This window comes from Colossoma macropomum, unplaced genomic scaffold (assembly GCF_904425465.1).
Source record: "Colossoma macropomum unplaced genomic scaffold, Colossoma_macropomum, whole genome shotgun sequence".
Lineage (NCBI taxonomy): Eukaryota > Metazoa > Chordata > Actinopteri > Characiformes > Serrasalmidae > Colossoma > Colossoma macropomum.
Window position 1 is genome coordinate 13,535,040 of NW_023494801.1, and position 26,599 is coordinate 13,561,638.

The 26,599-nt window shown below is 41.6% G+C and overlaps 1 protein-coding gene across 3 annotated transcripts; it reads right to left on the reverse strand.

Moving 5' to 3' along the window:
• Positions 1 to 2,812: 2,812 nt before the first annotated feature.
• Positions 2,813 to 25,185, reverse strand: col1a1a (collagen, type I, alpha 1a). Of its 3 annotated transcripts, XM_036589997.1 has the most exons (51): positions 24,971 to 25,185; positions 23,002 to 23,193; positions 22,519 to 22,541; positions 22,197 to 22,232; positions 21,491 to 21,583; positions 20,876 to 20,944; positions 20,315 to 20,359; positions 20,082 to 20,135; positions 19,556 to 19,609; positions 19,113 to 19,166; positions 18,810 to 18,863; positions 18,656 to 18,709; positions 18,505 to 18,549; positions 18,294 to 18,347; positions 17,656 to 17,700; positions 17,456 to 17,509; positions 16,889 to 16,987; positions 16,731 to 16,775; positions 16,490 to 16,588; positions 16,276 to 16,329; positions 15,704 to 15,811; positions 15,112 to 15,165; positions 14,883 to 14,981; positions 14,407 to 14,460; positions 13,997 to 14,095; positions 13,620 to 13,673; positions 13,459 to 13,512; positions 12,092 to 12,145; positions 11,941 to 11,994; positions 11,784 to 11,828; positions 11,569 to 11,667; positions 11,105 to 11,212; positions 9,870 to 9,977; positions 9,723 to 9,776; positions 9,272 to 9,325; positions 8,876 to 8,983; positions 8,563 to 8,616; positions 8,373 to 8,426; positions 8,069 to 8,230; positions 7,869 to 7,976; positions 7,542 to 7,649; positions 7,332 to 7,385; positions 7,088 to 7,195; positions 6,891 to 6,944; positions 6,413 to 6,520; positions 6,025 to 6,078; positions 5,754 to 5,861; positions 5,384 to 5,663; positions 5,026 to 5,216; positions 4,667 to 4,909; positions 2,813 to 4,247 (listed from the first exon to the last, which is right to left on the reverse strand). In XM_036589997.1, the coding sequence occupies exons 1-51, from the start codon at positions 25,050 to 25,052 to the stop codon at positions 4,101 to 4,103; spliced, it is 4,344 nt and encodes a 1,447-aa protein (XP_036445890.1). In that variant the 5' UTR covers positions 25,053 to 25,185; the 3' UTR covers positions 2,813 to 4,100. The 3 variants fall into 3 exon arrangements, with proteins under 3 accessions (XP_036445890.1, XP_036445891.1, XP_036445892.1); XM_036589998.1 differs by lacking the exon at positions 23,002 to 23,193; XM_036589999.1 differs by lacking the exons at positions 6,413 to 6,520; positions 6,891 to 6,944; positions 7,088 to 7,195; ... (3 more) ...; positions 8,069 to 8,230; positions 8,373 to 8,426.
• Positions 25,186 to 26,599: the final 1,414 nt, after the last annotated feature.

A 26,599-nucleotide genomic window follows, 5' to 3' on the forward strand; every position in this document is an offset into this window, starting at 1 on the left:
ACCCCTGTATTTTGCACCTTGAATTCAGGTGTTGACCCAAAGCACATAACTGCATGTCATACTGATACTAATAGCTTATACGTGGCTACTTAAATTTTTCCACACTCCTTAAACTTCTTTTTTTTATTCCCATGTTATTGCTTCTCATGTTCCTGTACTGACATTTGGCAAAGTGGCTGAAAGTTTTCCTACAAACCTTACTTTCTATTTTCTTCTGCACCTTCACTAGGAGGTAAACTGATACAAGCAGTGTATAGTAAGCACTACTTACAGGAGAATCCCACTGTTTTTGCAAAATGTATGCATAATTTAAGTGTTGAGATGTAAACAAAGTCATTCAGAGTAGTTTGATATGAAACGGTTCATTGTAGAGAAGCCGATGACACTTTACTGATTTCTTTACAATGTTGGTGATGGGAACTAGAGGTTGCAATATCTGCAGCGCAAATAAAGCCACTAAAACCACCAGTGAACCTACATGTGCCTTCTGAGTATTTATTTGCAATGTTGATAATGGTAAAACAGTGGCAAATAAGAAAATTTTTTTTTTTGGGCTCTATTTTGCTGTGCAACGCCCTGCATGTACATCTCCACCATTAATGGATTTTAAAAATTTGTTTTAGACCAAAACTTTATCTCAAAACTATGGTAAAACCATGTCTTCGACATCAGGCAGAGTATTTGTAATTATTTCATGTAAAAGCTTTCTTTGAAGTGGCTTTTAGAGGCATTATGCACTTTATTACATGGAATGTTTACAGAAATGCTGCCTTATGCTTGCTTTACAGTAGTTTTGAGATAAGATTTTGAGCTAAAACATTTTTTAATTAATTCATGGCAGAGAGGTAGACTACATGGTCAAAAGTATGTGGACATCATGCCATCACAACTATATGAGCTTGTTGGACATACCATTCCAATACCATGGAAATTAATATGGGGTTTGTAGCTATAACCTCCACTCCGATGGGAATGCTTTTCACAAGATTTTGGAGTGTCCATTCAGCCAAAAGAGCATTTGAAGGGCATGACGAGAAGGCCTGGCTCATAATCAACATTCCAATTATCCTAAAGGTGTTCAGTGGTGTTGAGGTCAGGGCTCTGTGCAGGCCACTGGAGTTCCTCCACACTAATCTCTTTATAGACCTTGCTTTGTTTACAGGTGCACAGTCATGCTGGAACAGGAAAGGGTCTTTCCCAAACCGTTGCCACAAAGTTGGAAGCATTTGATTATTTTAAATCTCTTTGTATGCTGTAGCATTAATTTTACCCTTCACTGAAACTAAGAGATCTAGCTCAAACACTAAAAAACAACCCAAGAACATTATCCCTCCTCCACCAAACTTTACTGTTGACACTGTGCATTCCAATAGGTAGTGTTCTCCTGACATCCGCGGTCTGCCTCTTTGTGGCTTGGCTGTTGTTGCCTCTAGACACTTCTGATTTACAATAACAATACTTACAGTAAACTGGGCAGATCTAGCACAGCAGAGATTTCATGAACTGACTTGTGGAAAAGAGGGCATCCAACGTCAGTGCCACATCTTCAGTACGACCCATTCTGCTACCAATGTTTGTCTAAGGAGACAGCATGGCTATTTGATTGATTTTATACACCTGCTAGCAATGGGTGTGGCTGAAACACCTAAAATCAATAATTAAGAGGGGTGTCCACATATTTTTAGCCATATATTGTATATGCATATGCAGGGCATAAGGGGTACCTTAAGAAAACATTTTTTTTTCCAGATTTACAGCTATTTAAGCATCAACATTGTATATTCAAATCCAGAAGATATTTCTGTATAATTAAGCATTTGACATCAACACACTCTTCATGACTTTGTTTACATCTCAACCAACTGCATCAGTGAAATTACCCTTTAAACTGACTCTATGAGCTAAATTCTGTTAATAAAGTACTGAGTAGCCTAGAATGAGAGCCCACAGGCCATATACGTTTCTCTTCACCGCAGTGAAAAACAGAACACTGGTCTAAGTGTGCTACGAAGCTCCCAAACACCCAGTGTTATTGAATGAATGAAAGTAGGGGAATGGGTCGCGTTTCAGTTTCAGGTAGCCCCCACTACGGAAGCCTTCACATACCTATCCACACAATGGCTTCCTTGTATCAAGCAAAACCAGTACCAACTTCACTCCACTCCACCAGCAGGGTCATATCATTCGAGAGGGCGCCGAGAGAGACACATCATCCCTTCTAGCACCAAAGGTTTTAAAGGGAATCGATAAATGGTGGAACATTTTTGCCTGGTCGGATTTTCCTGATTGGATTTTAGTGTGGTCTTCCTGTGGTCATATGAATTCAATAGGAATCACTTTTCATGGTTGTTTTACGCAGCGGTTTAATCCGAGAATGAGGATTTATCTCCATGTGTTTCATCGACGGACTGGATTAGCAGCTAGCTGGCCTGAGTTTTGGATTATTTACGACCGGATTTAAAGAAGCAGCAGCAGAAGAAGCGGCAGAAGAAGCCCGGAGCTGATGCAGGTATGCTAATTCGCGTTGGTTAGCAGGGTTTACAGTAGCATAGCCTAAGCTCAACTCAGTTTTAAATTGACATTTAAAACATTCTTAAACTTAGCTGCCGAGCAAGTACTGCTCAGTGAAGGAAGGCCAAACTCGAATTTAGAGTACTTTTTGGACAAATAAAAAAGTACAATTGTACGACAGCCATTTCTGATACTTTCTTTAATCTTCCTTTCAGTCACAACAACTGTAACAGGTGCAAGCTGTGCTTCATTCAAGTCCATTGGGCAATCAGGGATGAGTCAAGATCACTTCTGACAAACATAAGGTCGACCACTTAACATGCTTTATTTCAGCATTCAAAATAATTAAAAACATCTCAAATTATTATACATATACAAAATAGGTACAGATCCTCTTGTTTTAACCCCCCTATTTGTGTGTCTGCTTCTCTCACTAGTTTTTGGGATTCTCTATTTCTCTTGCTATTCTTTTTTCATCTTTTTTTTTTTATTTTGAAAACCCTTTCGAAACAAAACAAAACAAAAACAAAAACAACAGATCCGAATACAAAAGGGGAAGAAAAAGGGGGCACTGCAAGTAACCACTGGACAACATGAGGGGGACTTGGTAAAGAAACCAAAAGACAACAACCAAAAAGTGTCAAAAGGTGTTAGGGGGAAAAAAAACAGACTCCACCTGCTTATTTCTACCCTTCAAAAAGACTATGTGCATCAGAGCTGTATTGCTGTTCCCTAATTGAATCCCTGCTGCATAGACTGCAGCAGAACACTTTAGCAAGAGATGCATTTGTTACAACTGGACAGCAAGACAATATGATTGTTAGCACCAAAGGCCCTGTGAGCAAGAGTGACAAACAATACATTACTTTTTTTTAAAAAAAAGCACAACTCTAACACACCCCACTAACAGGACCTCATGAAATAGCACCTTTTGCAGCTGTTACTTGCTTGTTTAACCATACTTCTGCCATGTAAAATCCTAACCTGGTGTTGGTCAACACTGGGTAATAATGTAGGTTTCTTTTCTGAGGTAGCCATAAGATATCACAATGAAGTCGAAGCTCTGTCTCTTATTAGTTCTGTTCTTTCTGTGACGCTCAAAAGGAACAATGACGGTTTTTTGTGCCTGTTGGCCACTTGTTCTGATGGGTAGAACACAAAGACACTTAAATATCATTTTACAGATTTATTTAACACCTGAACATGGTACAAAGCATTTGGTTTTCTTTTCATTGTCCTTCCGCAGTGGTAAAAAAAGTCACCTGTATCTTTGATGTTTTTTCCGTTCTGTTTTAATCTCCAGGGGGATTTTACACTTTACAGGTATATATTATTTTCTTGTTGCCAGTGAAACAAATGTGTCTTCTAAAGTATCCTCGGTGTGGGTGGTGGTAAAATAGTGGTCCCAAAAAAAGCTTGATAACACACAACCACTGTCTTCTGAAGCGTAGGTCTAAGCAAGCGGACCATTCGGACAGCCAAATCGAAGTCTAGGGCTTTTTTTAATGCATAGAAATGATTTTAGAGAGATGACTGCTAGAAAAAACACACACACAACACACAAACAATTTCAAGTCCAGATTTCTTTTTTACAAGAAGCAGACTGGGCCAACTTCAATGCCAAATTCCTGATTGGGTGCACCAACGTCCATAGGAGCGATGTCAATAATAGGCAGACGAGATGTTTTCGTTGTTTTGTAGTCAATGACTGTCTTGCCCCATGCACCAGTGTGCGACTGCAGGAAAAAACAAAAAAGAATCATGAGTAACCGAAAATGCAACAAAAAAATCTAATCTTGTTTTCTGAAAGCAAATAACAGGTCTAGTTCTAGACTGGAAAGTTTTTTCAGTAAACAATTTTGACAAATTGATCAAGAGTATGAATCATCTGTGTACATAACTTAAGCTTTTTAACAGATTTGTTTTTTACAAGTGAAATCCAGTAGTCTGCCATCAGCTGTGCTTTGAAAGTAGTGCAACTACTGCAGTGTTACATTTCTAATTTCTCTTGTATACTTGAATTGTATGCCAATCTAGTGGACAAATTGCTGTCTTTGTTAAAATTAAGTGTTGATGTGAATATAGTTTTATATTATGAAACAATTTAAATGACTATTTACTGTAAACTCCCAGTAAGAGAGGTTTTTTAACTCACCGTGCAGCCATCCTCAGTGACGCTGTATGTGAAGCGGCTGTTGCCCTCTGCTCTGATCTCAATCTCGTTGGAGCCTTGGAGCAGCAGAGCCTTCTTAAGATTTCCTGTGGCCTGGTCCATGTAGGCGATGCTGTTCTTGCAGTGGTATGTGATGTTCTGGGAGGCCTCAGTGGACATGAGACGCAGGAAGGTGAGTTGGATGTTGACATCCTCAGGCTTGGAGTCCTCACCACCATATTCGAACTGAAAAAGGAAGTGGACAGACATTATAAGAGTGAAAAAACGCATTCAGAATGTGCCTAATAAATAATACTTCCAGTCAGTCTTGCAATCAGTAAAAACCTGAAGAGGGCCCTCACCTGGAAGCCATCAGTCATGGCCTCTCCGAACCAGACGTGCTTCTTCTCCTTGATGTTCTTGCTTGTGTACCAGTTCTTCTTGGGAATTTCAACCTGTGCTGGGTATACGCAGGTCTCACCAGTCTCCATGTTGCAGTAGACCTTGATGGCATCCTGGTTGCAGCCCTGGTCAGGGTCAATCCAGTACTCGCCTGTTTTGTGTATAACAAAAGTTAGATAAAATACTTGAATAACTGCAGGGTTATATTTTTTCTATAAATTTACTTAATCTGGTAGGTTCCAAAGTGGCCAATTTTCATCATACCATGCAAAAGTCTCTGTGAAGGCACTTTTGGAAGAAGTGCTGCAATTTACGTACCGCTCTTCCAGTCAGGATGGCACATCTTCAGGTCACGGCAGGTGCGAGCAGGGTTCTTCTTGGTGCCATCAGGGCTGCGGATGCTCTCAATCTGCTGGCTCAGAGACTTGAGGGTAGTGTCAACCTCCAGGTCGCGGTCACGCATCACGTTGGCGTCATCAGCACGGAAGTGACGGAAGGGATCAGGGGCCTTCTCCTGGGGCTGGGCAATGAAGCCAATGTCAAATCCACCACCAGAGGGTCCGGGAGGTCCAGGGGGTCCAGGAGGTCCAGGAGGTCCCTAAACCAAAGGGTGATGGAAGTAGAGGTGTAAAGCATGTGTGTGATATATGCTTTGAACACTATGGAATAGAGAGAAAAGGTATCTCACAGCAGGTCCAATTTCACCAGTGCGACCACGAGGTCCAGGAGGTCCAATGGGTCCAGGAAGTCCGCTAATACCGTCCTTACCAGAGGCACCAGCAGATCCAGCAGGTCCCTGTTATTATACAAAGTGGGGGGAAAAAAGTATATCAACATATTCACATATCCCACTTCAATATTTCAAAGTAGTTGATGATGAGAGAGAATCAGTACAATTTCTTGGTATTGGTGTAAATATACTCTTTATTGAAAAGAAGTTTAAAAAAGAAAATACTCACTCTAGGTCCAGCGGGGCCAGAAGCTCCAGCAGGTCCAGCCTCTCCAGAAGGTCCCTATAATGGAACATAATCAAATCATGTCAGACATTTTCTTTTAAAGCTCATCCACAGCTGGCCCATGTGTACTGTCCTAAATTATGTGTGACTTTGTAATATACTGGATGGCATAATCATATAGCAAGGACCACAGGAATATCTGTCTTTGCATTTATAGGTTGATGATCACATTCAGTGTTAAAATGAACATAACCTAAAGAATCACTCTAAATGCTTAAATATTTCAAATCTGTGAATTATAGCAATTTTTGGTTTCATTTACTGCTGTAGAGGTGGCTGCATATGAGACTTGTGGTGCGCTTATCCATCAGGAAAATGGGAAGTCACTTACAGGAGGTCCAGGGGGTCCCTGCATTCCGGTGAATCCTCTGTGTCCCTTCATGCCTCTCTCTCCAGCCTCTCCAGTCTCACCCTTGTCTCCACGGGCTCCAGCAGGTCCCTGTTTAGAGGGATATATGGTCAGACTAAAAGATAACTTATATTTCTAAGGGATGACATTGATTGGCCAAGGTGTTCATGTGTTTCTTTTTTGCCTGGTTTCAGCAATACAGAGGTTTCCGACAACTGTTTCTTGACAAAGTAAATAAGGTTCAAGCCATCACTGTATGTGTCATTGGTCAAATCACCCTGTGGTGGCTCTTGTTGATTGTTGTCAATAATAATTTGGCAACAATGCAACCTCTGTGTTTTTTTTTTCATGCGCAATCTGTGTTTTTTCTTGGAGTTTGCTTAGATCTTCCATGGGTTGATTTTGTTATAAGCATTAATAGGTGTGTGGTAACAATGGAATGATTACAGTATGAACTTACAGCAGGGCCACGGGGACCAGCTGGGCCAGGAGCACCGGCAGGACCAGCGGGACCCTGAAAGAGTAGAGAGATGGACATTGCTGTGAAAAGTCATTGAGACACTGCTTTTCCATCATATATTGATTTAAGAGGGTATCTTTGTTTAAAAGTAGTTGTAGTGGAACTGGATTCGCTTCAAATGTGGAATGACCACTCACAGCCTCTCCACGGTCACCAGTCTTTCCAGCAGGGCCAATGGGTCCAGGAGCACCAGGGGGTCCGGGAGCACCAGGAGCACCAGAAGCACCAGTCTCACCACGGTCACCCTATAGAAGGCAAACAGAGAACTTTGTCAACTGAGGTCAAAGAAAATGACAGAAAGAGCACAGTTTTAGGGCATAATTTGAGGAAAAACTGGTGGCTGAGTAATTAATGTATGACGACAGGATGAGTTCGCCTCACCTTGGGGCCAACAGCACCATCACGGCCAGCAGCACCCTCATTACCAGGAGTTCCCTAGGAGACAAAATTTTCAACAGTTTGGTTTGTCCTGTTTTCGGATGACATCAAACCTCAAGATAGGCTACTAAGAGAATTCACTATAATGCAAAATTATTGATGTCCCTGTAAGCCGTGTGCAACAAGTATGGGTGTACAGGTAAATGTACTCACCTCACGACCAGGCTCACCAGGAGGTCCAGCCAGTCCAGGGGGTCCCATGGGGCCAGGAGGTCCACGCTCGCCACCGGGGCCGCCAGGTCCCTGCTTGCCAGGCTCTCCCTAGCAGAGGACAGGGCATTTGACAAGGTTAATGAATTGAGCAATTCCCTAACATGTCCAGTATATCAAGAAGAATGGGTACCAATGTTTGCTAAGGTTTTAGCATCTTAAAAGGATATCTACTAAATTTGTCTAAATTTGCCATTATAGAATTCTGTTTCACTGACTGGAGATACTAAGGCTGTGATTAGAGAGTTTTCAGTTACTCAGAACACTCACAGATGGGCCAGGGAGACCGGGGAAACCACGCTCGCCTCTCTGTCCAGGAAGACCAACAATACCACGCTGTCCAGCAATACCTTGAGGTCCGGGGATACCAGCAGGTCCCTGCAAAGGACAGCAAATGATGAAGATAACTTGTTATTTGACAATACCTGTGTTTGAGGAGATCATATTTACAGATAGTATGAAAGACTTACGGTGGCACCCTCAGCACCAGGAGATCCCTTCTCACCAGAGGGGCCAGGAGGACCAGCGGCACCAATCTCACCAGGACGACCAGGAGCTCCAGTCTCACCACGATTACCCTTGGGGCCTTCCTTTCCAGAGGCTCCGGGAGGTCCAGGGGGACCAGCGTTACCCTGTGAGGGACAGAGCAGAGGTGGAACAGCATTTGAGTGTTCAGCCAGTAATAATCGAAGGTTCTTTTAGTGATATGTAAACTGTGCAGATAACCGTAGTCGGTTACAGAGTTTTTATTGTGAGCTGCACTGAAGAACTTACAGCAGGGCCGGGAGGTCCAACTCTGCCAGCAGCACCAGGGAAACCAGTAGCACCCTTAACAGAAGAAGTGGAGAGATTGATTCGTCAAAACAGGATATTAATCTTGAAACTATAGAATGTGATTACTTTTCTGTACATATAAAGGTCTAGTACCATTCAAGAAATCTAAAAATGTATGTCTGATACTCACAGGAGGTCCAGCAGCACCACGAGCACCCTTGGGTCCAGTAGCACCAACAGGGCCCTGTAGTGGAGCATTGTTGCATCGTAAATTTGTTGTGGATATTCAGCTTCACTTTTGTAGTTGCAACAGTTTTGTCAAACAATAGCTTAGTGACAAAAATATTCAAGGGGAAAAACGTATCCATAATGTTAATATTTTATGATATATTTCTAAGCATATAATGACAATAAGTCATGATATTGCTTTCATCGTTTTGCTACAAACAGCTAGACACTCAAAGCATTAGCTTTATGCAAGACAGGTTTGGATGTGACATTACCTGAGGTCCAGGGGCACCAGTAGCTCCAGCAGGTCCAGGGGAACCAGCATCACCCTTAGCACCAGTATCTCCAGGCTCTCCCTTAGCACCAGGCTGGCCATCAGCACCCTATTTAAGGAAGAGAGACATGGTCAGCCAGTCTGTTGACAAACTAACATGTTGCATATCATAAACTATTTAGGGTTGCTTTAGGTAGGCCAAAGACGTTTGGTTCAATAAAGAACATCTATTAGAAAAACTGGTACACATGGTACATTTGTTGGAGTTGGTACAATTTTCTACATATATTTGAATCACCTGTCAGGTTGGGTTTCATTGAAATGCCTGAAACCTTACATTATATAATGAGAAGAGTGTGTAAATTTAGGTTGAGTGTGAATCTATGTAGGTACTCACAGGTGGTCCAGCAAATCCGGCAGGTCCAGGGGCACCAGTCTCACCACGCTCACCCTGGGAGTGGAGATTAAAGTCATTTAAGGGAACTAATGTGATTAATTAAGACATTCACATTATCTAACATGTGAATAAATTTGATCAAAATATTGCATCTTTAGCTTTGTCACATTAAAGGTTAATTGCTGTATTATAGTATTGCAAGGCATATCAACTAGTACATGTAGGGATATAACTGCAAAGGATCATTATTGTCCATATTGCGCAGCTCTGTAAAAGGTATGTTTTGTGAAATGATACATGATCATTATTTTTATCATCGAAGTACCCTAATTTCATGTTTAAGTGAGCTAGTATTCAAGGAGACGTGCTCATTGAGAGGAGACAGTGGCGGGGTTTGATACTTTCAAAATGTGTATGCTAAATGTTATCCTGGACAGAGACAAGTACTCACAGGGGGTCCACGGGCACCAGTAGGTCCAACAGGTCCAGCAGCACCAGGCTCTCCCTTGGTAAAAATAGAGCCAATACAGTTAGCCCCAAAGAGGTCAGCTGATTCTGTGATCAATGATTTCGGATATAAAGTTTAAGAGAGACTAACCTTGTCACCCTGAGCACCGGCTGGTCCAGGAGGTCCAATGGGTCCAGTCATACCACGGATGCCATCCTTACCAGGGGCACCATCAGCACCCTTGGCGCCTTGGTCACCCTGAGAAGAGAGACAATGTGACATCAGTTTTCAAGTGTTGCATTGTAAAATAAGTCTTAGAGAATCAAGTTTATCTCTGCTACATGCTACACTAATATGCTTGATTCCAGTCAAGAGGATTTCATGCCAAGGCAGTTTTGTACTGATGAAAAACATTGAATAAATAAATAAAAAATAGACTTTTCTGAATATTCTTCCTATTATTCAATTTGGTGTTCAGACAATGATTAGTGTTTTTACGTTTTTGCAATAGTGGCATTTGGTATCGAGCGTTGTGATACTACACTTGGTATTGGTATTAAAATCAAATTCGTTTTTGTAATTTAATTGTGGCAAGGTGTGATTCAGAGCCATTAGTCAATGAAAAAAAAACATTGCATGTCAGTATAGTGCACTGAGAGGTGGCTTGCTTGATAAGTTTCCCTAAATCATGTCAATTAAAAATATTATATGATATGCAGGTATTACAATACACCTTCAAACAAGAAGCAGCATTTTTCAGATACATGCCTTATCATCAGCCTAACATGTTTGCAGATCAGCTCTGTTTTTCATTATTAACAGTGTGAGTACTGACCGAATCTTCAATGTTGTTAACTTCTAAAAGGGTTATACCTCCAAAATATTTATGGGCAAACTCAGTGGCCGTCTTGCTCTTTTTTGGGGAAGCATTTTATTCCTGCCCTTGGAAATATGTCCAAGTACTGCATTGCTATAGGTCACATGAATATCTGCTTGATTTTACCTTAACACCATTCCCTCCAATTTCATACATGATATAGGGATCTTTTAAGGATTTCTGTTAGGCTTTTCAATTACATATCATTATAATCACCAAATTATTTTAATCATGTCCTATTTTGCATATGAGGGTCATGCCTAGTGACATTACAATCCACTGGATAAGTGGACCAATTAATCTAATTATACAGAATATAAAATAATCTCAAGAACTACTAAGAGCTAGGGTGTCTAAAACCAATAGCACAAGAACTCCCTACCAGCAACCAGTGGTTGGGGAAATTTACTTGATCAAATTATTGCTTGTTATTGAAATTATTGAGTCGAGTTTACTGGAAAATCTAGTTAGATGTGTGCTATGAAAACACAGTTGTGGTGGCACTCACTCTGTCACCCTTGAGACCTGGCAGACCAGCAGCGCCACGCTCACCAGGCATACCCTGAAGACCAGGAGGACCCTGAGCACCAGGGGTACCTGGGGCACCACTCTCACCCTAAATATGTAGAGAGAGAAGTAACGGAAAAAGAAAAGATTATTAGCATTATTATTATTATTACCAGAAATAATTGACTGACAAGGCCTCCATGATTACTACAGATTGTATTTGTTTTATTTTACTAACTGATACCTCAAATAAAAACTGTGTCCCTTTGCATGCTGTCCTGGGTTAGCTTAGGTTACCAAATCCTATCTTAGCGTGATAAAGCATTATCCTAGCAACCTCAGCATCAATTTTACGCGATTGTCCTTACATCAGTCCAGCCTGTTGCTGTGTTAAATGTTTTATATTGCCGAATAAACCTAAAACACATTTGGTGTGACAACAAAGCAAAGACAGGTGACACTCACCTTGGCACCATCATTACCAGCAGCACCAGGAGAACCACGAGGGCCAGCGGGACCAGAAGGTCCAGGGGCTCCACGCTCACCAGGGAATCCTCTGTCACCCTGAACAGAAAAGAGAGATAGAAAGAGGCCATTAGTTATGGAACTAGTGAAGGTCTGCACGTTTGTCAAGTAGAAGCCTTACAACCTGCAAGGCTATGAATGCTGTGAATACTTACTCTGGATCCAGCAAGTCCAGGAGCTCCAGCCTCACCAGGCAGACCCTGCAACAGAGATGATCATGCTTGTATCATCAACAGTCATCCCTTTAAGTACACTAACCTCAACTTCTGATCCTGGCTAGTGCATTGATGCTTATCAACTGGACTATCTTACCTGCTCACCAGGCTTTCCAGGCTCACCAGTAGCACCCTGAGGTCCGGGCAGACCCTGTTACAGAGAGAAAAAGCAAAGTGATGAGAGCACTGATCTTAGGGACCACATAAAATGAGGCGATAGGTCTTTTTTAAGAGAACTATGTGCTCACCTGGAATCCAGGAGGACCAGCAGGTCCCTGCTCACCTCTCTCACCAGCAGGTCCCTGTAGACAAAAGAAAGAAAATCATGGTTTGTCATAGCCAGAAGGTGCACAAAGCAACCACAGTGACATATTAAATGAATCAACTGGAATAGTAGGAGTAACCAGCTATGTGTAGAATTGTCTGGGTCATTGACTGGCCACTTTATCAGATGCACCCTCCCAGGGGTGGCAGCACACCTCCCAAAGTGGTGGGGCAAAACATATTGTTTCAAAAAAAGCAATTAAGCCACTGACTAAAACTACCTCTCATGTTATGCTAATAGCATGTCTCCATAAATCTATTCATGAACAGACCAGTGTTTGCTTCACTGGGTTCAGCCTCAGATGCCAAACTCTGCTTGCTAACCTCTCTAAAGAACATCAGGCTGTTTTTGTACCCAGTTCATTTTCTAAACCCCACACCAATTCAGCACGAAGGCAGGTGCTCTGTTACTCTGACATTTGCCACCATGAAAATAGGAAAAATAGAAGTGTATCACAATGGCAATAGTAATAGTCACAGTTGATATCTCCTTCTTTATGATTAGTTTGTTGATTTAACAGGTCGATGATGCTTGGACAAAAATACGCTCTGCGTAAACCACATAAACTGTGACTGTGTATAAGTTCATGTATTGCAGTAAAAACAATTTTACAAGATCAGTGAGCTGCAGCTGATCTCACTGAACACAAACTCATGAAGGCTTTACTATTTGAAAAAAAATGTCATGCCTTCAGGTTGAAATGGAGATCCTGATTGGTTCTGCTAATAGGTTTAACACTCTGTTCATATGTATTGGTCAAAGCTCTATGTAGTTTAATTTCTTATTGATGTAAGGGATCTGAACTCAGTCAGAAAGTGATGGGTCAAATGCCCGCTCGCCCCCATGGTTCCGGCGGCCCTGCCCCCTCCTTCTTACTCTGTAGGTGTACAGTTAGAGACTATAGTGCTTATTGTATCCTTTACCGTGCACGATTTGTGTAAGTCATCCTGTAGCCCTTCATTAGTGATCAGTTTCTGACCACAGGATCACTGTTGGTTGGATATTTTTAAGTGGTGGACTTTTCTAAACCCAGTAATCCCAGCAACTCAGCTGGTCAGCAGTGGTCCTGTGGTGCTTCCTTTCCACTGATGGATGGAGTAAAGGAGGACTGATACATTTTTGAGGGGCTACAGTCATTAACAATGTGCCTGCCAAGTGCACCTATAAGGTAGATGTACCTAATAAGATGGCCAGTGAGTGTAAATACAAGGTAGTCGTACCTACAAACTGGCAACTAGAAAATGACGAAGCATAAATATTGGGGTATTGTTGGATATTAGAAGTACTTACAGCGGGGCCAGGAGCACCAGGAGCACCAACATCACCATCTTTACCAGGAGCACCCTGCATACATACAAAAACACATCATGAGGAAGAGAAAATACACCCTTAAAATTAATTGCAGAAGTGTTTTTTCTATGTTGTGGAAAGGGAAAGATGTAGATACTTACAGGAACACCAACAGCACCAATCACACCTCTCTCACCAGGTTTGCCAGCCTCACCCTGCAGAGAGTAAAAAAGCATGTTGTCAGCTTTTGTTTGGAAGCATTTGTTTTCCCTTTCATTGACAAAAGCCCTCTGTCCTCCTCATTAGATTCAAGAAAATCTTTGACACAGTTATCAAATATTAAATAATACAGATGTTGCAGTAATCAGAGGCCACTTGCAAATTATTCATCATTTATAGTGCTTTCGTAACTTGGTGCCATATTACTGATCATTTTGTGCATTCCCAAAATGAGTCATTTTAAAGTTTAATCCCAAAGCACATATCTTAGGTTTGTTTTTCATTGGATCAGCGTAAAAGATAAGGATAGGACACTCACAGCAGCACCCTTTGGTCCGGGGAATCCCATAACACCAGGCTGACCTCTGGCTCCAGCAGGGCCTGGGGGTCCGGGGCGGCCATCTTGTCCGGGAGCTCCCTGCCAAGAGTAGAGACATTCAATGTGTTGCTCGTTCATGAGACTATGGTGACTAATGCATGTCTGTGAGGATTTGTATTTCCAAGTATTCTAGCACTGTCTGTTGACTGTAAACTGCAGATCTGCTCTCATTATGTTATCCATTCAGCTGACGTCATGCTCAGACTAGTGGTGTTATTCAAAAAGGCTAAATGAGGTATGATACTGAAGCTGGATTAAAAGGTGGGTAAATGAGGTACATTTGTAATGTAATAATGGGACAGTACATTGTTCATGTCATGTAATACAGACTTTTGGTGATGGATACTTACAGCAGGGCCAGTCTTTCCATCAGGTCCAGGGCTACCAGGGCTACCAGTCATACCCTAAATTGAAAAGGGAAGAAGAAGGCAGCGTATGATTAAATTTATATGTACTATGATTAAAAAGCATAAGTAAATATAATGGTAAACAAATCTATAATTAGTAGAATGGCCACGCCTGTAGAAGGCCAAACCAAATCTGAGCTAGCAACAAAAGTTACTACGTAGAAATGTAAAAAAATATATAGTAAAAGAGAAAATAGCAATAATGAAGATCTAGCTCCATATGCTCACCTAATTTTGGTGCTAACAGATAACAGATTTTTAAGGATGACTGCTACTAAATGGCTGAAAGAAACATGCTTACGTAATTATTTTTCTATCAGCCATCTTGAATGTGCCACCTGATGTTGCAGTGGTGGCCTACTTTGGCAATGTCCACTCTAGCTTTTCTAGTTCTGTTACATGACCAGAAGAACTCTTACCTTTGATCCAGGCATACCAGGCTCGCCGTTGCGGCCAGGCTCACCAGTGGCACCCTTAGCTCCAACAACTCCAGGGCCTCCACGCTCACCAGGGGCACCCTGTCATAAAGGAGAGAACAAGGAATTGATGAGGATTGGCTTAAGCATAGTGGGCTAAAGAGATAGTACTCTTCATAATGTTCTACCTGTTATTAGCTATACTGCAAAATGTGAAACATGTTAGACTCACTCTGGGGCCAGCACCTCCATCAGCACCAGGGAAACCACGAGCACCAGGAGCACCCTGTAGAGAGAAGGGATGGTGGATCAGGCCTGGTGTTTCAGTGCTTAAGCTCAGATGTGTACTGTGGGCTCTGGTAAACATTTGCAAGGCAGCCTTTATTCTTTATCACTCCTACATGTTGATCTCCTTGGTTAGTACTAGAAATATAAAAATGTATAGATGCATTGTGATGCATCAATCTGAAAGTATATTTATTTTTATAACAATATTCAATAAAGTATGCGCTAATGTTCGGCCTATTTCCAAGCTTAAAAATCTAAAGAAACACATACTGTATTGTTTTTATTGTATATTTTCACTAGTATGTAAGAAGTTCTTCCAGTCAAACTTGTGTTTTCAGATTTTATTTTTTAATAATTCTGAATCCTGACAAAATTTTCAATTTCATGCTGGAATGAACTGTTTCCTAAAGAATCAGATCAGTTATTTATAACTCTAATCACTACAGGTGTGACATATACAACACTGAATTACTCAGAAGAGCAGGTGATGAATGTGAATGTGAAAGTGAGATTAGAACAGTCAGAGGGGGACATACACGCTCGCCAGGGGGTCCACGGACACCAGCAGCACCAGGCTCACCACGAGCTCCTCTCTTGCCCTCCTCACCAGGGGGTCCAGGGGGTCCCTGAACTCCAGGTGCACCCTAGGTAATGATAAAAAAGAGAGGAAGTCAGACAAACTGCCAGTTGAATCACCTAACAGCATAGATAGATGCTATCCACAAATGCCATAAATGATGCTGTAGATCATTTCTGATTCATGCAGAATTATAGACAGAGCTGTAAATGGTTCTGTAACATTTGAGATGGCTGCATAACACCAAGAATTAAGTTATAATAAAATTATATCCAGGATATTAATAGTATTCAAAACAAGATACAATCTTGAGGTGGATAACTTGAGAAGAAATTACTGTAAATAAATAATTATTGCATATTACCTATTATTCAATAACTTCTTGATGTTCCCAAAAAATAACATATTTAATAAAACATGTAGTGGTGTGTTCTGCTAATGTGACTGGTGTCTGGTTTACTGTATCATAACAATTATAAAAGCTTTTTTAATTAGGATGACAAATTAAGGTGCTAAAGATGATGTACTTACAGCCTCTCCCTTGACACCAGCCTCTCCCTTGGCTCCAGGGGCACCAGCCTCACCCTATCACACAGGAAACAGAAAGTTTTAATATCCTTTGAAGGACATTATGGCTGCCCAGCGGGGCAAACCCTCATCACAGTCATGTGCATTATTTTTTTCAGCTTACAAATTCTTGAAAAAAAGGGCATTTACTGTTCCAATTAAGCAAACATGTACTTACAGTGTTACCCTTGGGACCAGGGGCACCAGGAGTTCCAGCAGCTCCGGGAGGACCACGAGGTCCAGGGAAGCCAGGAGCACCAGCAATTCCGGGAGCACCCTGTAGAGGGCAGCAGAGATTTAGTGCAACACCTTTGCTGGATAAAATTAATGATTAGACTGCTAAGTCTAGTAATATACTGCCAAAAGTATGCACTGAACTGCTAAATTAAATGATAGACTGCTAAAAAATATCCACTTACAGGGCCACCCTTAAGACCAGGAGCACCATCAGCACCATTGTTACCCTAGAACACAAGAAAAGTGGTGAATGGATCGAAATGAAATTGACGTAATGCTCCAGCTTCCCTATGAAACATATATTTTATAAAAATTCACAGAGTCAAGAGAATCCACTCACAGCGGGTCCAGCAGGGCCAGCAGGTCCGGGGTTACCAGGCTCACCGCGAGCTCCCTGGGGTCCCTCAGCTCCACGACCTCCCTGAGGGCCAACCTCTCCCTGAAAGCAACAGAGAAGAAGTCTGAAGGTCCAGCCTAAATGTTTAAATCAGTCTTCACTGAAGCAGAAATGGCCGTTGCATGACCAAGTGCTAAAGACATGGATCAAATCTATTGTGTGAACCTAAAGCAGGTGCGCCATAAAACAAAGGTACATCTCTAACTGACCTACAATGACCTTAACTAATACAAGCTTTACCCCATTAACTCAATGATCCAGAATCAACACTCCTTTAAGAAGTGTTCTTTCAAACTAAACAAAAACCAGGGCAGCTTTTGGTGGACCGCTGAGATTTATTATAACCAATTAGAATGAATCACTGGGCCCAGTAGCTGAACTCAACTACAATACCATCCAGCAAGTTTATGATGTACAGTAAAAAGGCTTGCTCTATAAAACATAGCATGATCTGCAAGTTTCTGTGCTCTTTCCCTGCCGAAATTGCTTATAGTGATGGAGGACTCTTACCTTAGCTCCAGGGCCACCAGGGAATCCAGGAGGACCAGCAGGACCAGTGGGGCCCTAAATGGAACAAAAACATGTTCAGCCTCATATTGATATTTTCATTCAGTGACATGCAGTCTACAAACAAAATCTGACCCAAATAAATAGTATAAAATGTAATATTATCTGAAAGTGAACAAAATTTTTAAAAAGTGGCTACTTACAGGAGGACCAGCAGCACCAGCAGCACCATCGTTACCACGAGCACCCTGTAAAAACAGACCAGACCAAAGGTGGTTTAGAGCCCTAGTGGTGAACTAGGCTGATAAAACAACATTTAAGCAATATCAGATAATTATTTAATAAGTAAATATATCAGCAGAATATTTGCAGCTGTGGACAGGCTGAAGCAGCATTTGATTGTTTATGTTTTGGTATCAACAAAACAAAAATCTATTAATGAGACAAGTCAAGAATTGGGGTGGTTTTCTCAAAGAGGTCTGTGTTGTCCTTCTTCTAGCTCTATACTCCATCTGACGTCTTGGGACTACTGAGTTCTCCTTCTGAGAGAAATTGATTCTAATTTGGGAATTCAATACTGAAACAAATACATTTAGATTCTAAACTTTAAACCTTCTCTGGAGTCAGCTCACCCTTAAAAAATGAGGGTTCCTAAATGGTTCTTGGCCTAAATGTATGGTTCTAAGACTAGAAGTCTTAGAAGTGCTTCTTCTACGATATCACTCCAAACAACCCTTTTAGGGATCCTTATTGAGAGAATGATGCAAAAGAAAACCTTGAGTATGGGTACCTATGAGTATGTATGTGATGAGGTATATATAAGGGGTGTACAGTTACTTACAGCAGCACCAGAGGGACCAGCACGGCCTCTCTCACCAGGAAGACCACGAGGACCCTGGAAAAGAGAATCAGATATGAAGAGGAGGTCAGAGGTGGTGGAGAATCCTCTTTGTGTCTTCTTGCATTTATAGCCAATGCTTTATGGCATCTAAGCTTTTAAGTATGAAAATATTAAAGATGCTAAAAATATTAGAGATACTGGTGACACTCACCATAGCTCCAGGAGTTCCATTCTCTCCAGCTGCACCAGGCTCTCCCTATGGGGCAAAATCAAGAAGTTATAAAGCACTGCATGATGACACATGCAATTTTATAATGCAAGTATGAGCAAATGTGAGCAGAATTCATTAATCAGTCACCAACCTTGGGACCAGCAGGACCAGTGTCTCCCTTAGCTCCATCTAGACCGCTGAAACCCTAAGAAAGGGAAGATCAAATGAGAGATTTAGGATGACTTGACTGATGCTGACATCCACCAGGCTGTAAATGTGGCCTCTCCATTGGCATGATCACTCACTCTGTGTCCCTTGATGCCAGGAAGTCCAGGGGTTCCGGGGAATCCACGAGCACCCTGTATAAAAGAGAAAGAGAATGCAAAAGATGAGGAGAAGGACTTATTTTTGAAAGATATGTACTTAAAAATTAAGTTTGCTAAGTCGTTCTTGGCCTAGACTTTATAAAAAAACATCTACTGAAAGTTTCTTTAGGGAGCCAGAAGTGGATCTCCTACAGCATCATTCTAAATAGGCCTTTTGGCACTGTTGTCATTTCATTACAATGCTAAGGGCTGATAGAAGATTATAAATGCAGGGACACTCACCTGAGGGCCAGGAGGACCACGCTCACCGGGGCGACCAGGCTTGCCAGACTCACCCTACAGAAAGAGAGATGAAGAAAAAAAGCATTGGAGAAAGAAGACAGAAAAACAGCAGAAACTCTCATAATCTTCAGTAGAGGAATGCCATGTATAATCCACACTACCATGAAGGAAAATATATTTTATAGTGACAACTCAGACTGACTGTGGTAGTGTGAAAGATACAAAATTAGAGATAGGATTAGCTTAACTTATTCTGCTACGCTAACATTTTGAAAGTTAACAGCCATGTGAGCAAAGTAGAAGTGGTCAGAAACTTGAATTGTAAAGGCTAAAAAGAGCAGGTGGTCTGGGATGCTTAAATTTCATGAAGATCTTTTTCAAATTATTTATCTTTGTGGTGTTTTAACGGAAATGCAAAGTTCAAGTTGGACTGAGCCACTCACATCTTCTCCGTTCTTTCCTGGAGGACCAGCTGCACCACGGGGACCCATAGGACCCTACAGAAACCAAGCAGGAGAAGACAGGTTAGACATTTGAAAACATGCTGAACCCATCGCTATGATGCTCTAGAAGAGTAACATTTCACCAAAATGATCAAAAGTGATAGAAATGTATAGCAATATTATTAGTTCAAAATCACCATAGCTATAACATTACATCTAACATGTCATGCATTGCCTCAGTGCAGTGGTAATGTGAGACATTCAGTTCAGCACTCAGAAATCTGCTGACCTTTTGACCTTAGTTAACCTTGTTAATCCCAATTAAATTGTGCATGCAAAATATAAAGCAGAAATAATTGAAAGAAATTGGTAGGAGTAATTAAAATGGATTTATGTTTATGATTTAAGCACCTTATGACCCCAGTAGGGCTTTAACAGTTTTCCAGGGCTCTGGAGGCATTAACCTCTGCACTGAAATCAGCATGTGTTTATGTTTTGTGAGTACTGATGATGTATTCAGACTTACAGGAGCACCAGCCTCACCAGGCTCACCAGGGGGGCCAGTGAAACCTTGGGGTCCCTACAGGAGAGAAACAAAAACACAAATTGTAAAGTCTACAACAGATAACAGTAGTGTAGAAGTGTCTTTGTGCACTGCTTTACTGGTCAGCAGCAACATCTTGCATTTAAGTAGAGCTACATTTAGCAAAAGACCAACAAGCCAGAATCAGATCAATAACAAAGGTGGAGAATACGTACGGGAATGCCAGGAGGTCCAGGGGGACCACGGGGGCCCATTGGTCCCTGTAGGACAAAGAAGAGAAAAGGCAATGAGTTCTCTGTCTATGCTTCATGTGATAATGGGTTGTCAAGTTACTCTAATGTTGCCATGTTATATCATGTTGGTACACTATAGTATAATACTGAATTGAATGTGTGGGCATCAAAACTACAATCAGGTAAAGATATATGTATAGTAGATTAGTGACAAGTTCTTGCAGCCTGCAGAGGAGGCTAAAAGGCCTAAAATATGTTGGAACATAAAACTTAATAGGTCTAGACTAGTGGTGTCTAGATAGATATATGGGTCTAGACCACAGCAGAAGAAAGGGCCACAGCATTGCAATGTTCTAGATTCTTGTTTTTACACATCTGATTCAGTTCATCAGCTCATTTCTGAACACTTCATCAGGTTCACAAGATAGTGTTGTTCTAAGCTAATTGTGGATTTATATGCATTCTAAGAGCAGAAGAAACACAAGTCCATGTGTTTATTAAGGAAAAGCAATGCATTAAACTGGCAGCATTGTGTGTCCTTACCATGGGGCCTGGGATGGATATGCCAGCAGACTTCTCATCAAAACCTCCAGACATCTGAGGAGAAAAGTTCTGTGGAGAGAGTAAAATGTAGAGTTATTATTGTATCAGAGAGATGAATAGAGATCCACAGGACTGACAAATTCCTTGTTCTAATGAACATTAGCACAGATGATCACTGCATTTTTGAAGAAACATCAGAAATGTGTGATGTGACCTATTCTACCATGGTTACAAATTAATCAAGAATGAATTAAGCCTCAAGGACCACATGGATACAGGAGTTTTGTATTGCTTAGATTCCTCTGAACAGAATTTGTTCTAGAGGTTCTTGGTGGCAGATATAGCCTTTCTGTGGTTTACTAAGGAATCTCAGAACGCTGTCCACTCCAGAGGTGCTGAAATGGGTTTGCACTCTAACCTGAGATTCTCTGGAAGAGCTCCCTTGTTATAAATTCTACCCTATGGCTCTCTTGGAGCCAGATCATTGAGTCCAGATTATTCGGTGAGTTAGCAGTAAGGCCTTTGTGGTATGCACTAGCCCTAAGGGCTAGAGAAACTGCTTCTCAGTTTGTGTTATATGTTTGATATTTTCTTTCTCCAGAGTAAGTTACTTACTCCGCCAAGGCCAGGGGGTCCAGGGGGGCCTGGGGGCCCAGGAAGTCCAGGCTGTCCGGGAATGCCATCGTTGCCGGGAGGACCAGGAGGACCCTGTTTGAGGAAGAACGAAAAAAGTGAGTGTGTGAGAAAAGGGAAGCTGGCCTATTAAACCTACAAAGGCAGATCTAATGATGTTTATTTATGTGTGCATTAAGGAAACCTCCTAACTCTATATGGCCATTTAGACAGTAATCTGCAGGATCCACATTAGTAACATTTCCTTCAGACCGCCTAAAGATGCAGGTGGTCTAAAGTCTTTCAACGGTATTCCTTCAGTTTATAAACCATACATAACAAAACTGTTTACATTTTAGATCATTTGCCAAAACAATATGCTAATTAAATATGTTCAGTACAAATTATGTTGTGTTATTGTACATTATTGATCATGCTGTATTACAGTTAATGTAATGTTACCTGGGTTAGGCCAATGCGGTTGGTGGTATAATCAGCTAAAATGCAGCTATGTAGCTAGATGGCTAACTTTAAGGCCTACATGTTTTCATCTTGGCATCAGTAGCCTAAACACATGAATTACCCTAGACTTTCACAGTTAAAATACAATAGCAACAAAATACTCTTTCTTTGCCCTAAGAGCAGGAAACCATGCAGCTTTATGGAATGACAGTCATGGAAAAATGCAGTCATGGAAAGATAAACCTACCCTGTCACCCTTCTCACCAGGCATACCCTTGGGCCCCTATAAAACAGTAAAGTAAAGAAAGAAAGAGCTCCATTAGAATGTGGTTTACCCCCAAAAAAGTAAATAATTTATTAAATGTTATTAAAATATCTCTTATTATTTTAAATGAATGGTTAAGGCAATCTGATTTCACCATAATCTGACCTATACATGGAGAAAATGGCAATGGAAAACTACAAACTAACTGACCAATTAAACCAATAAGTAAAGAAATAAATGTGTAGGTAAATAAACAGAAAATGATGCAATATGGTGGTATAAATGAGGAAAAATAAGCAATTACCTCAACTCTGGGTTCATGGTATTCTACAAAATGAAGAAAATGTAAAAAATTAAAATCGTATAAAAATATAATAGATGAATAAAAGTAAATGAAACGTTTCCAAATGATATAGGACTGCCAAGCCTATGATATTTGCTGATTCAACAAATGACAGCACATGACCCTGTAACCTGTATCTGGCCTCCTGGTTTACTAAGTGGGCCAAAGGCCAAGAGGTCAAACCTACAGGTAGAACTGCGCAAGCTCTGGTTTAACATTGGCAACGTTTAATCCAGAGAAAGACGGAAACTTCAGAAGAGCGATGGTCAAATCTGAAATCCACGAGGGAGAGTCGCTGTTAATCTCCCTTCTACTTTATTTTCCCTTCAAAACCCAAAATGATGAGGCCCAAGCATTAAAGCGCGCGCGGTCCCTGAGCTTCCCCAAACGCAAACGCTTCCCACAGTACAGGAGTGGGCGGGGCTTTAGAGACGGGCTGCGTACCGTCGTCAGGGCAGATGGGGCAGCACTCATCAGGGGGAATGACCGGGTTGGCGCAGTCGCTGGTGTCCTCGCAGATCACCTCATCACACATGACCGTGCCGCTGTCGCACACACAGATCTGGCAGGGCTCCGGTTTCCACACGTCCCTGTCATTGTAGACCTGGCCGTCCAACGTGCAGCTGCTGCCTGTGCCTGAGGACACAGATCAACACAGAGAATAATACAGCACGATGACGTCACAGGACGGAAACAACGCTATTTTAATTTTCGGTCATACGAACCTATCTATCTATATTTTTGACTTATTCCTTTTTTTCATAATGCAGATAAAAGATATTTCGCTCACATAAAGTAAACAAAATACTTATTTATTTAAATAATATTGTCTATAAAGTAGAATTTATTGTTTTGTTTTTAGCACTAGTGTTATAATTTGTGTTGCTATTGGTATTATTATTGATGGTGTTAGGCCTAGAATTGAGAACATAATAATGATAATAATAATAATAATAATAATAATAAGAAGAAGAAGAATAATGATTATTTAAAAAAAAACTTTTTCCTTTTTTTCCTTATTAATCCAAAAGCGTAGGCTATGCCAAAAAAAAGAAAAAAGTGCCCAATCATCGAGCTGTCATCATACTACGTTATAATTATGTTATTACACTGCTATGTTTTTACATTACATTATTATGTTATAAACTGAAATTGTGTCGTGTCGTCTTTTGTAGCGGTCAGCATTTGCTCGATATAAAAGTTCAAGCTCAAAAACACTGCAAGGAAATTCTAGGAAAGCAGCTGAAATCCGTGGCCTCCAGCTGCTGTAATGACGCCTGCGTGACTCTAGGTGGCGCCGTACGATGTGTTTCTTCTCAAGCGAGGATAAAGGCGCAGGGAAAATCTCCACGTCTTTCGGGGTTCGCCGTCTATCATGAAATAACAGAAGACTGTCGGCTTGGCAACGACATACGTTTTCGCTTAGTGGAAAGTCTGCAAGGTCCACATGTGTTTTACATTATCATCAAAACTCCAGAGGCGGGGTGGGGGCTCTGGATGTGCTGCCAAAACGGGCAGTCCCCACTTTGAGCACCTGGGGGCGCTCTAGGACCGCGATACTGCTGCTCAAAGCGCGTAGGCAAGTCACAAATGTCTAACTTTGACTATTGTGAACTCACTTTCTTTAAGCTTTTGGACCGTTTTTCAGCCATTTTTACCTTTAAGTAGACAAAATGACTGTCAGTTCTGATGATCTGAATGTAACTTCACATTCAGCTTTAGGCTACGTGAGATGCTCCATACTCTGGTCCAAAGATGAGATCATCCATTTTTCCATGAGAAAACCTCAAAAACCTCTCACTTTACACCACAAATGTAACATTTTCTTAGCTTATACTGGAAGAATGAACCTCAGGCTGGTCGTTTCCGCTAACTCAGCCGTTTTATGACCTTCTCTTTGCCACGCAAGGAACAGTAATGTCTAAATCGACAGTGTTTCCACTGAAAAGGCGTTTGAAAAGCAAACAGTTCAGCTGGATGTGCTCTGCCACTTTGCTCTTTTCCACTTTTCAGTCTGCCTCTCTGTTTGTCCATAACTTTGCAGCTGTTTAAGCATAGCTCCAGGGCATCACTAGCGCATGGAGAAGAGGAGGTGGTGGAGAGGGGAGGGTGGACGAGTCTCCAAACCTGTGCCAACTTGTCTCCATGCATGCATGCAAGCCAAGGCTCAGTGGATCTCGTGCAGCTCCAACTGGAGCTGCTTCTCCTCTCACGTTCAAATGAACGGAAATTTGGGGAAAAAGTCCATATACAGAGAGAAAACGACCAAGCACACTGAACAGCCCTGCTGGCCTGGACAAAACAGCTCCCACTGCTGCTTCTGCCCTTTGCAGCCTGATCACTGCCCCTCACTCTTTCCTCATCAACCGAGAAAAAGAGCTAAACTATCAAAAGAAGCTGAAGAGATACTTACGGTCGTCCTCGCCTTGCCCCCTTGCCAAAAGCACTGTTGCGCTGAGCAACAGCGCCAGCCGAATATCCACAAAGCTGAACATGTCTAAATATTAGACATGTAGACTCTTTGAGGCGAGGGAAGTTCTTTTTTAGACTCCAATCATACACAGTAGGGTCCGGTCTTCTCTGACTCCAGTCCAGACCCCAGCAGAAACTCCCTACTGCCTAAACGAACTTTTTCCCCACGCTTTTATACTCCTAGGCTTTGGGGAGGTGCCGGGCACACCAGAGAGCTCAGGCATGTTCCCATTTAACAGAAGAAAAAAAAAGGTCCCTCCTTCCCTCCTTCACCAGACGGAGGGGCTGTCTCAGGAACTTTTCTCTGCTTCACCCCAGCATCTAAAGAAACTTGATCTTTTAAAGAAAAGGTGAGGGTTAAGCAAGCCAAAACGCTCCTTCGGTTCATTTGGACAGCGTGCCATGGCTTTAGCAGGGCTCCACCAGGCAGGCCTGCATCTCTCACCTTATGGGTTTAACACTCCTGCTGTACTGCAGAGACTAATGGAAGGACGTTTTGAGGCGTTAATCCTCCATCTGGGTTACTGTTGTTAATTTGCTGGGTAATTCAAAGTGTTTGCCATCCGTGGATTCATTCATATGTGATATAACTTGAAACTGTTTTGTGTTTATTCGCGTTGGATGATGGGTAAATTGCTCTCACCACCGTGAATCGAAGGCTGCTTTCATGAATACTACATTTAAAGGCTTTCCCTGTAATTCTGAAACGACATTTGATGCAGGCTGCTACGAATCACTGTAAGAGCCAGTGTTCCAGACTAAGATAGACTAAATATGGTTTGTAATGGTTAAATTCCACTGGCATTACAATAGGATTTGGCTTAATCCATGTCCGAGAAATTGACCTTAAGTGAGCTAATGAGCTTTTATTTTATTTTTCTCTATTTATTTATTTATTTTGGATGAGAATAGGTCTTTCTGGGCATTTCATGTTCATGCAAAATGAAAGAGATGCTGGCAAACTTCAGCTCCAATACATGTCTAACATTTGAAGCAAATGCATGTTTCATTGCACGTTTTGCACTGTTCTGCTTCCATTTCATCCACTTTTCATTGCACATTATTTCTTCAATGAGCGTTTGCCGCAGACGTATGTCTATAATTAGGCATTTCTGAGCTGCGCTCATTTCAATGGTGAGGCTGTGACGAGGCTACGTGGCTGAAATGCAGGCCTGCTATGAGAACTGCTGCTTCCAAACTACTAAAAACGACACAGAGATGCACCAAAATTACACACACGCACAAAACACCACGAATAACATTAAGTCAGAGAAACACATTTTATTAAAAAATAAATAAAAATGCAAAGTTAACTGATAGAAGAAGATGCTGACCACACTGCAGTCGCAGCGGAGTGCAACGTGCTGACGGACGCGCATGCGCAATGCCGTTATTAAAAAAAAAAGTTCCTTGGCTTCAGCAGCGCTCCATCTCTCCGTCTCTTCCGCAGACACGTCGCATCTGACGGACTAGCCAATCACAGCGCGCAGCTCTCCCCCTCATTTTTCAGCTCCGTGTATTTTCCCCATCCAAGAATCCAAGAGAGTCTCTTTTTTTCCTTTAAAACAAC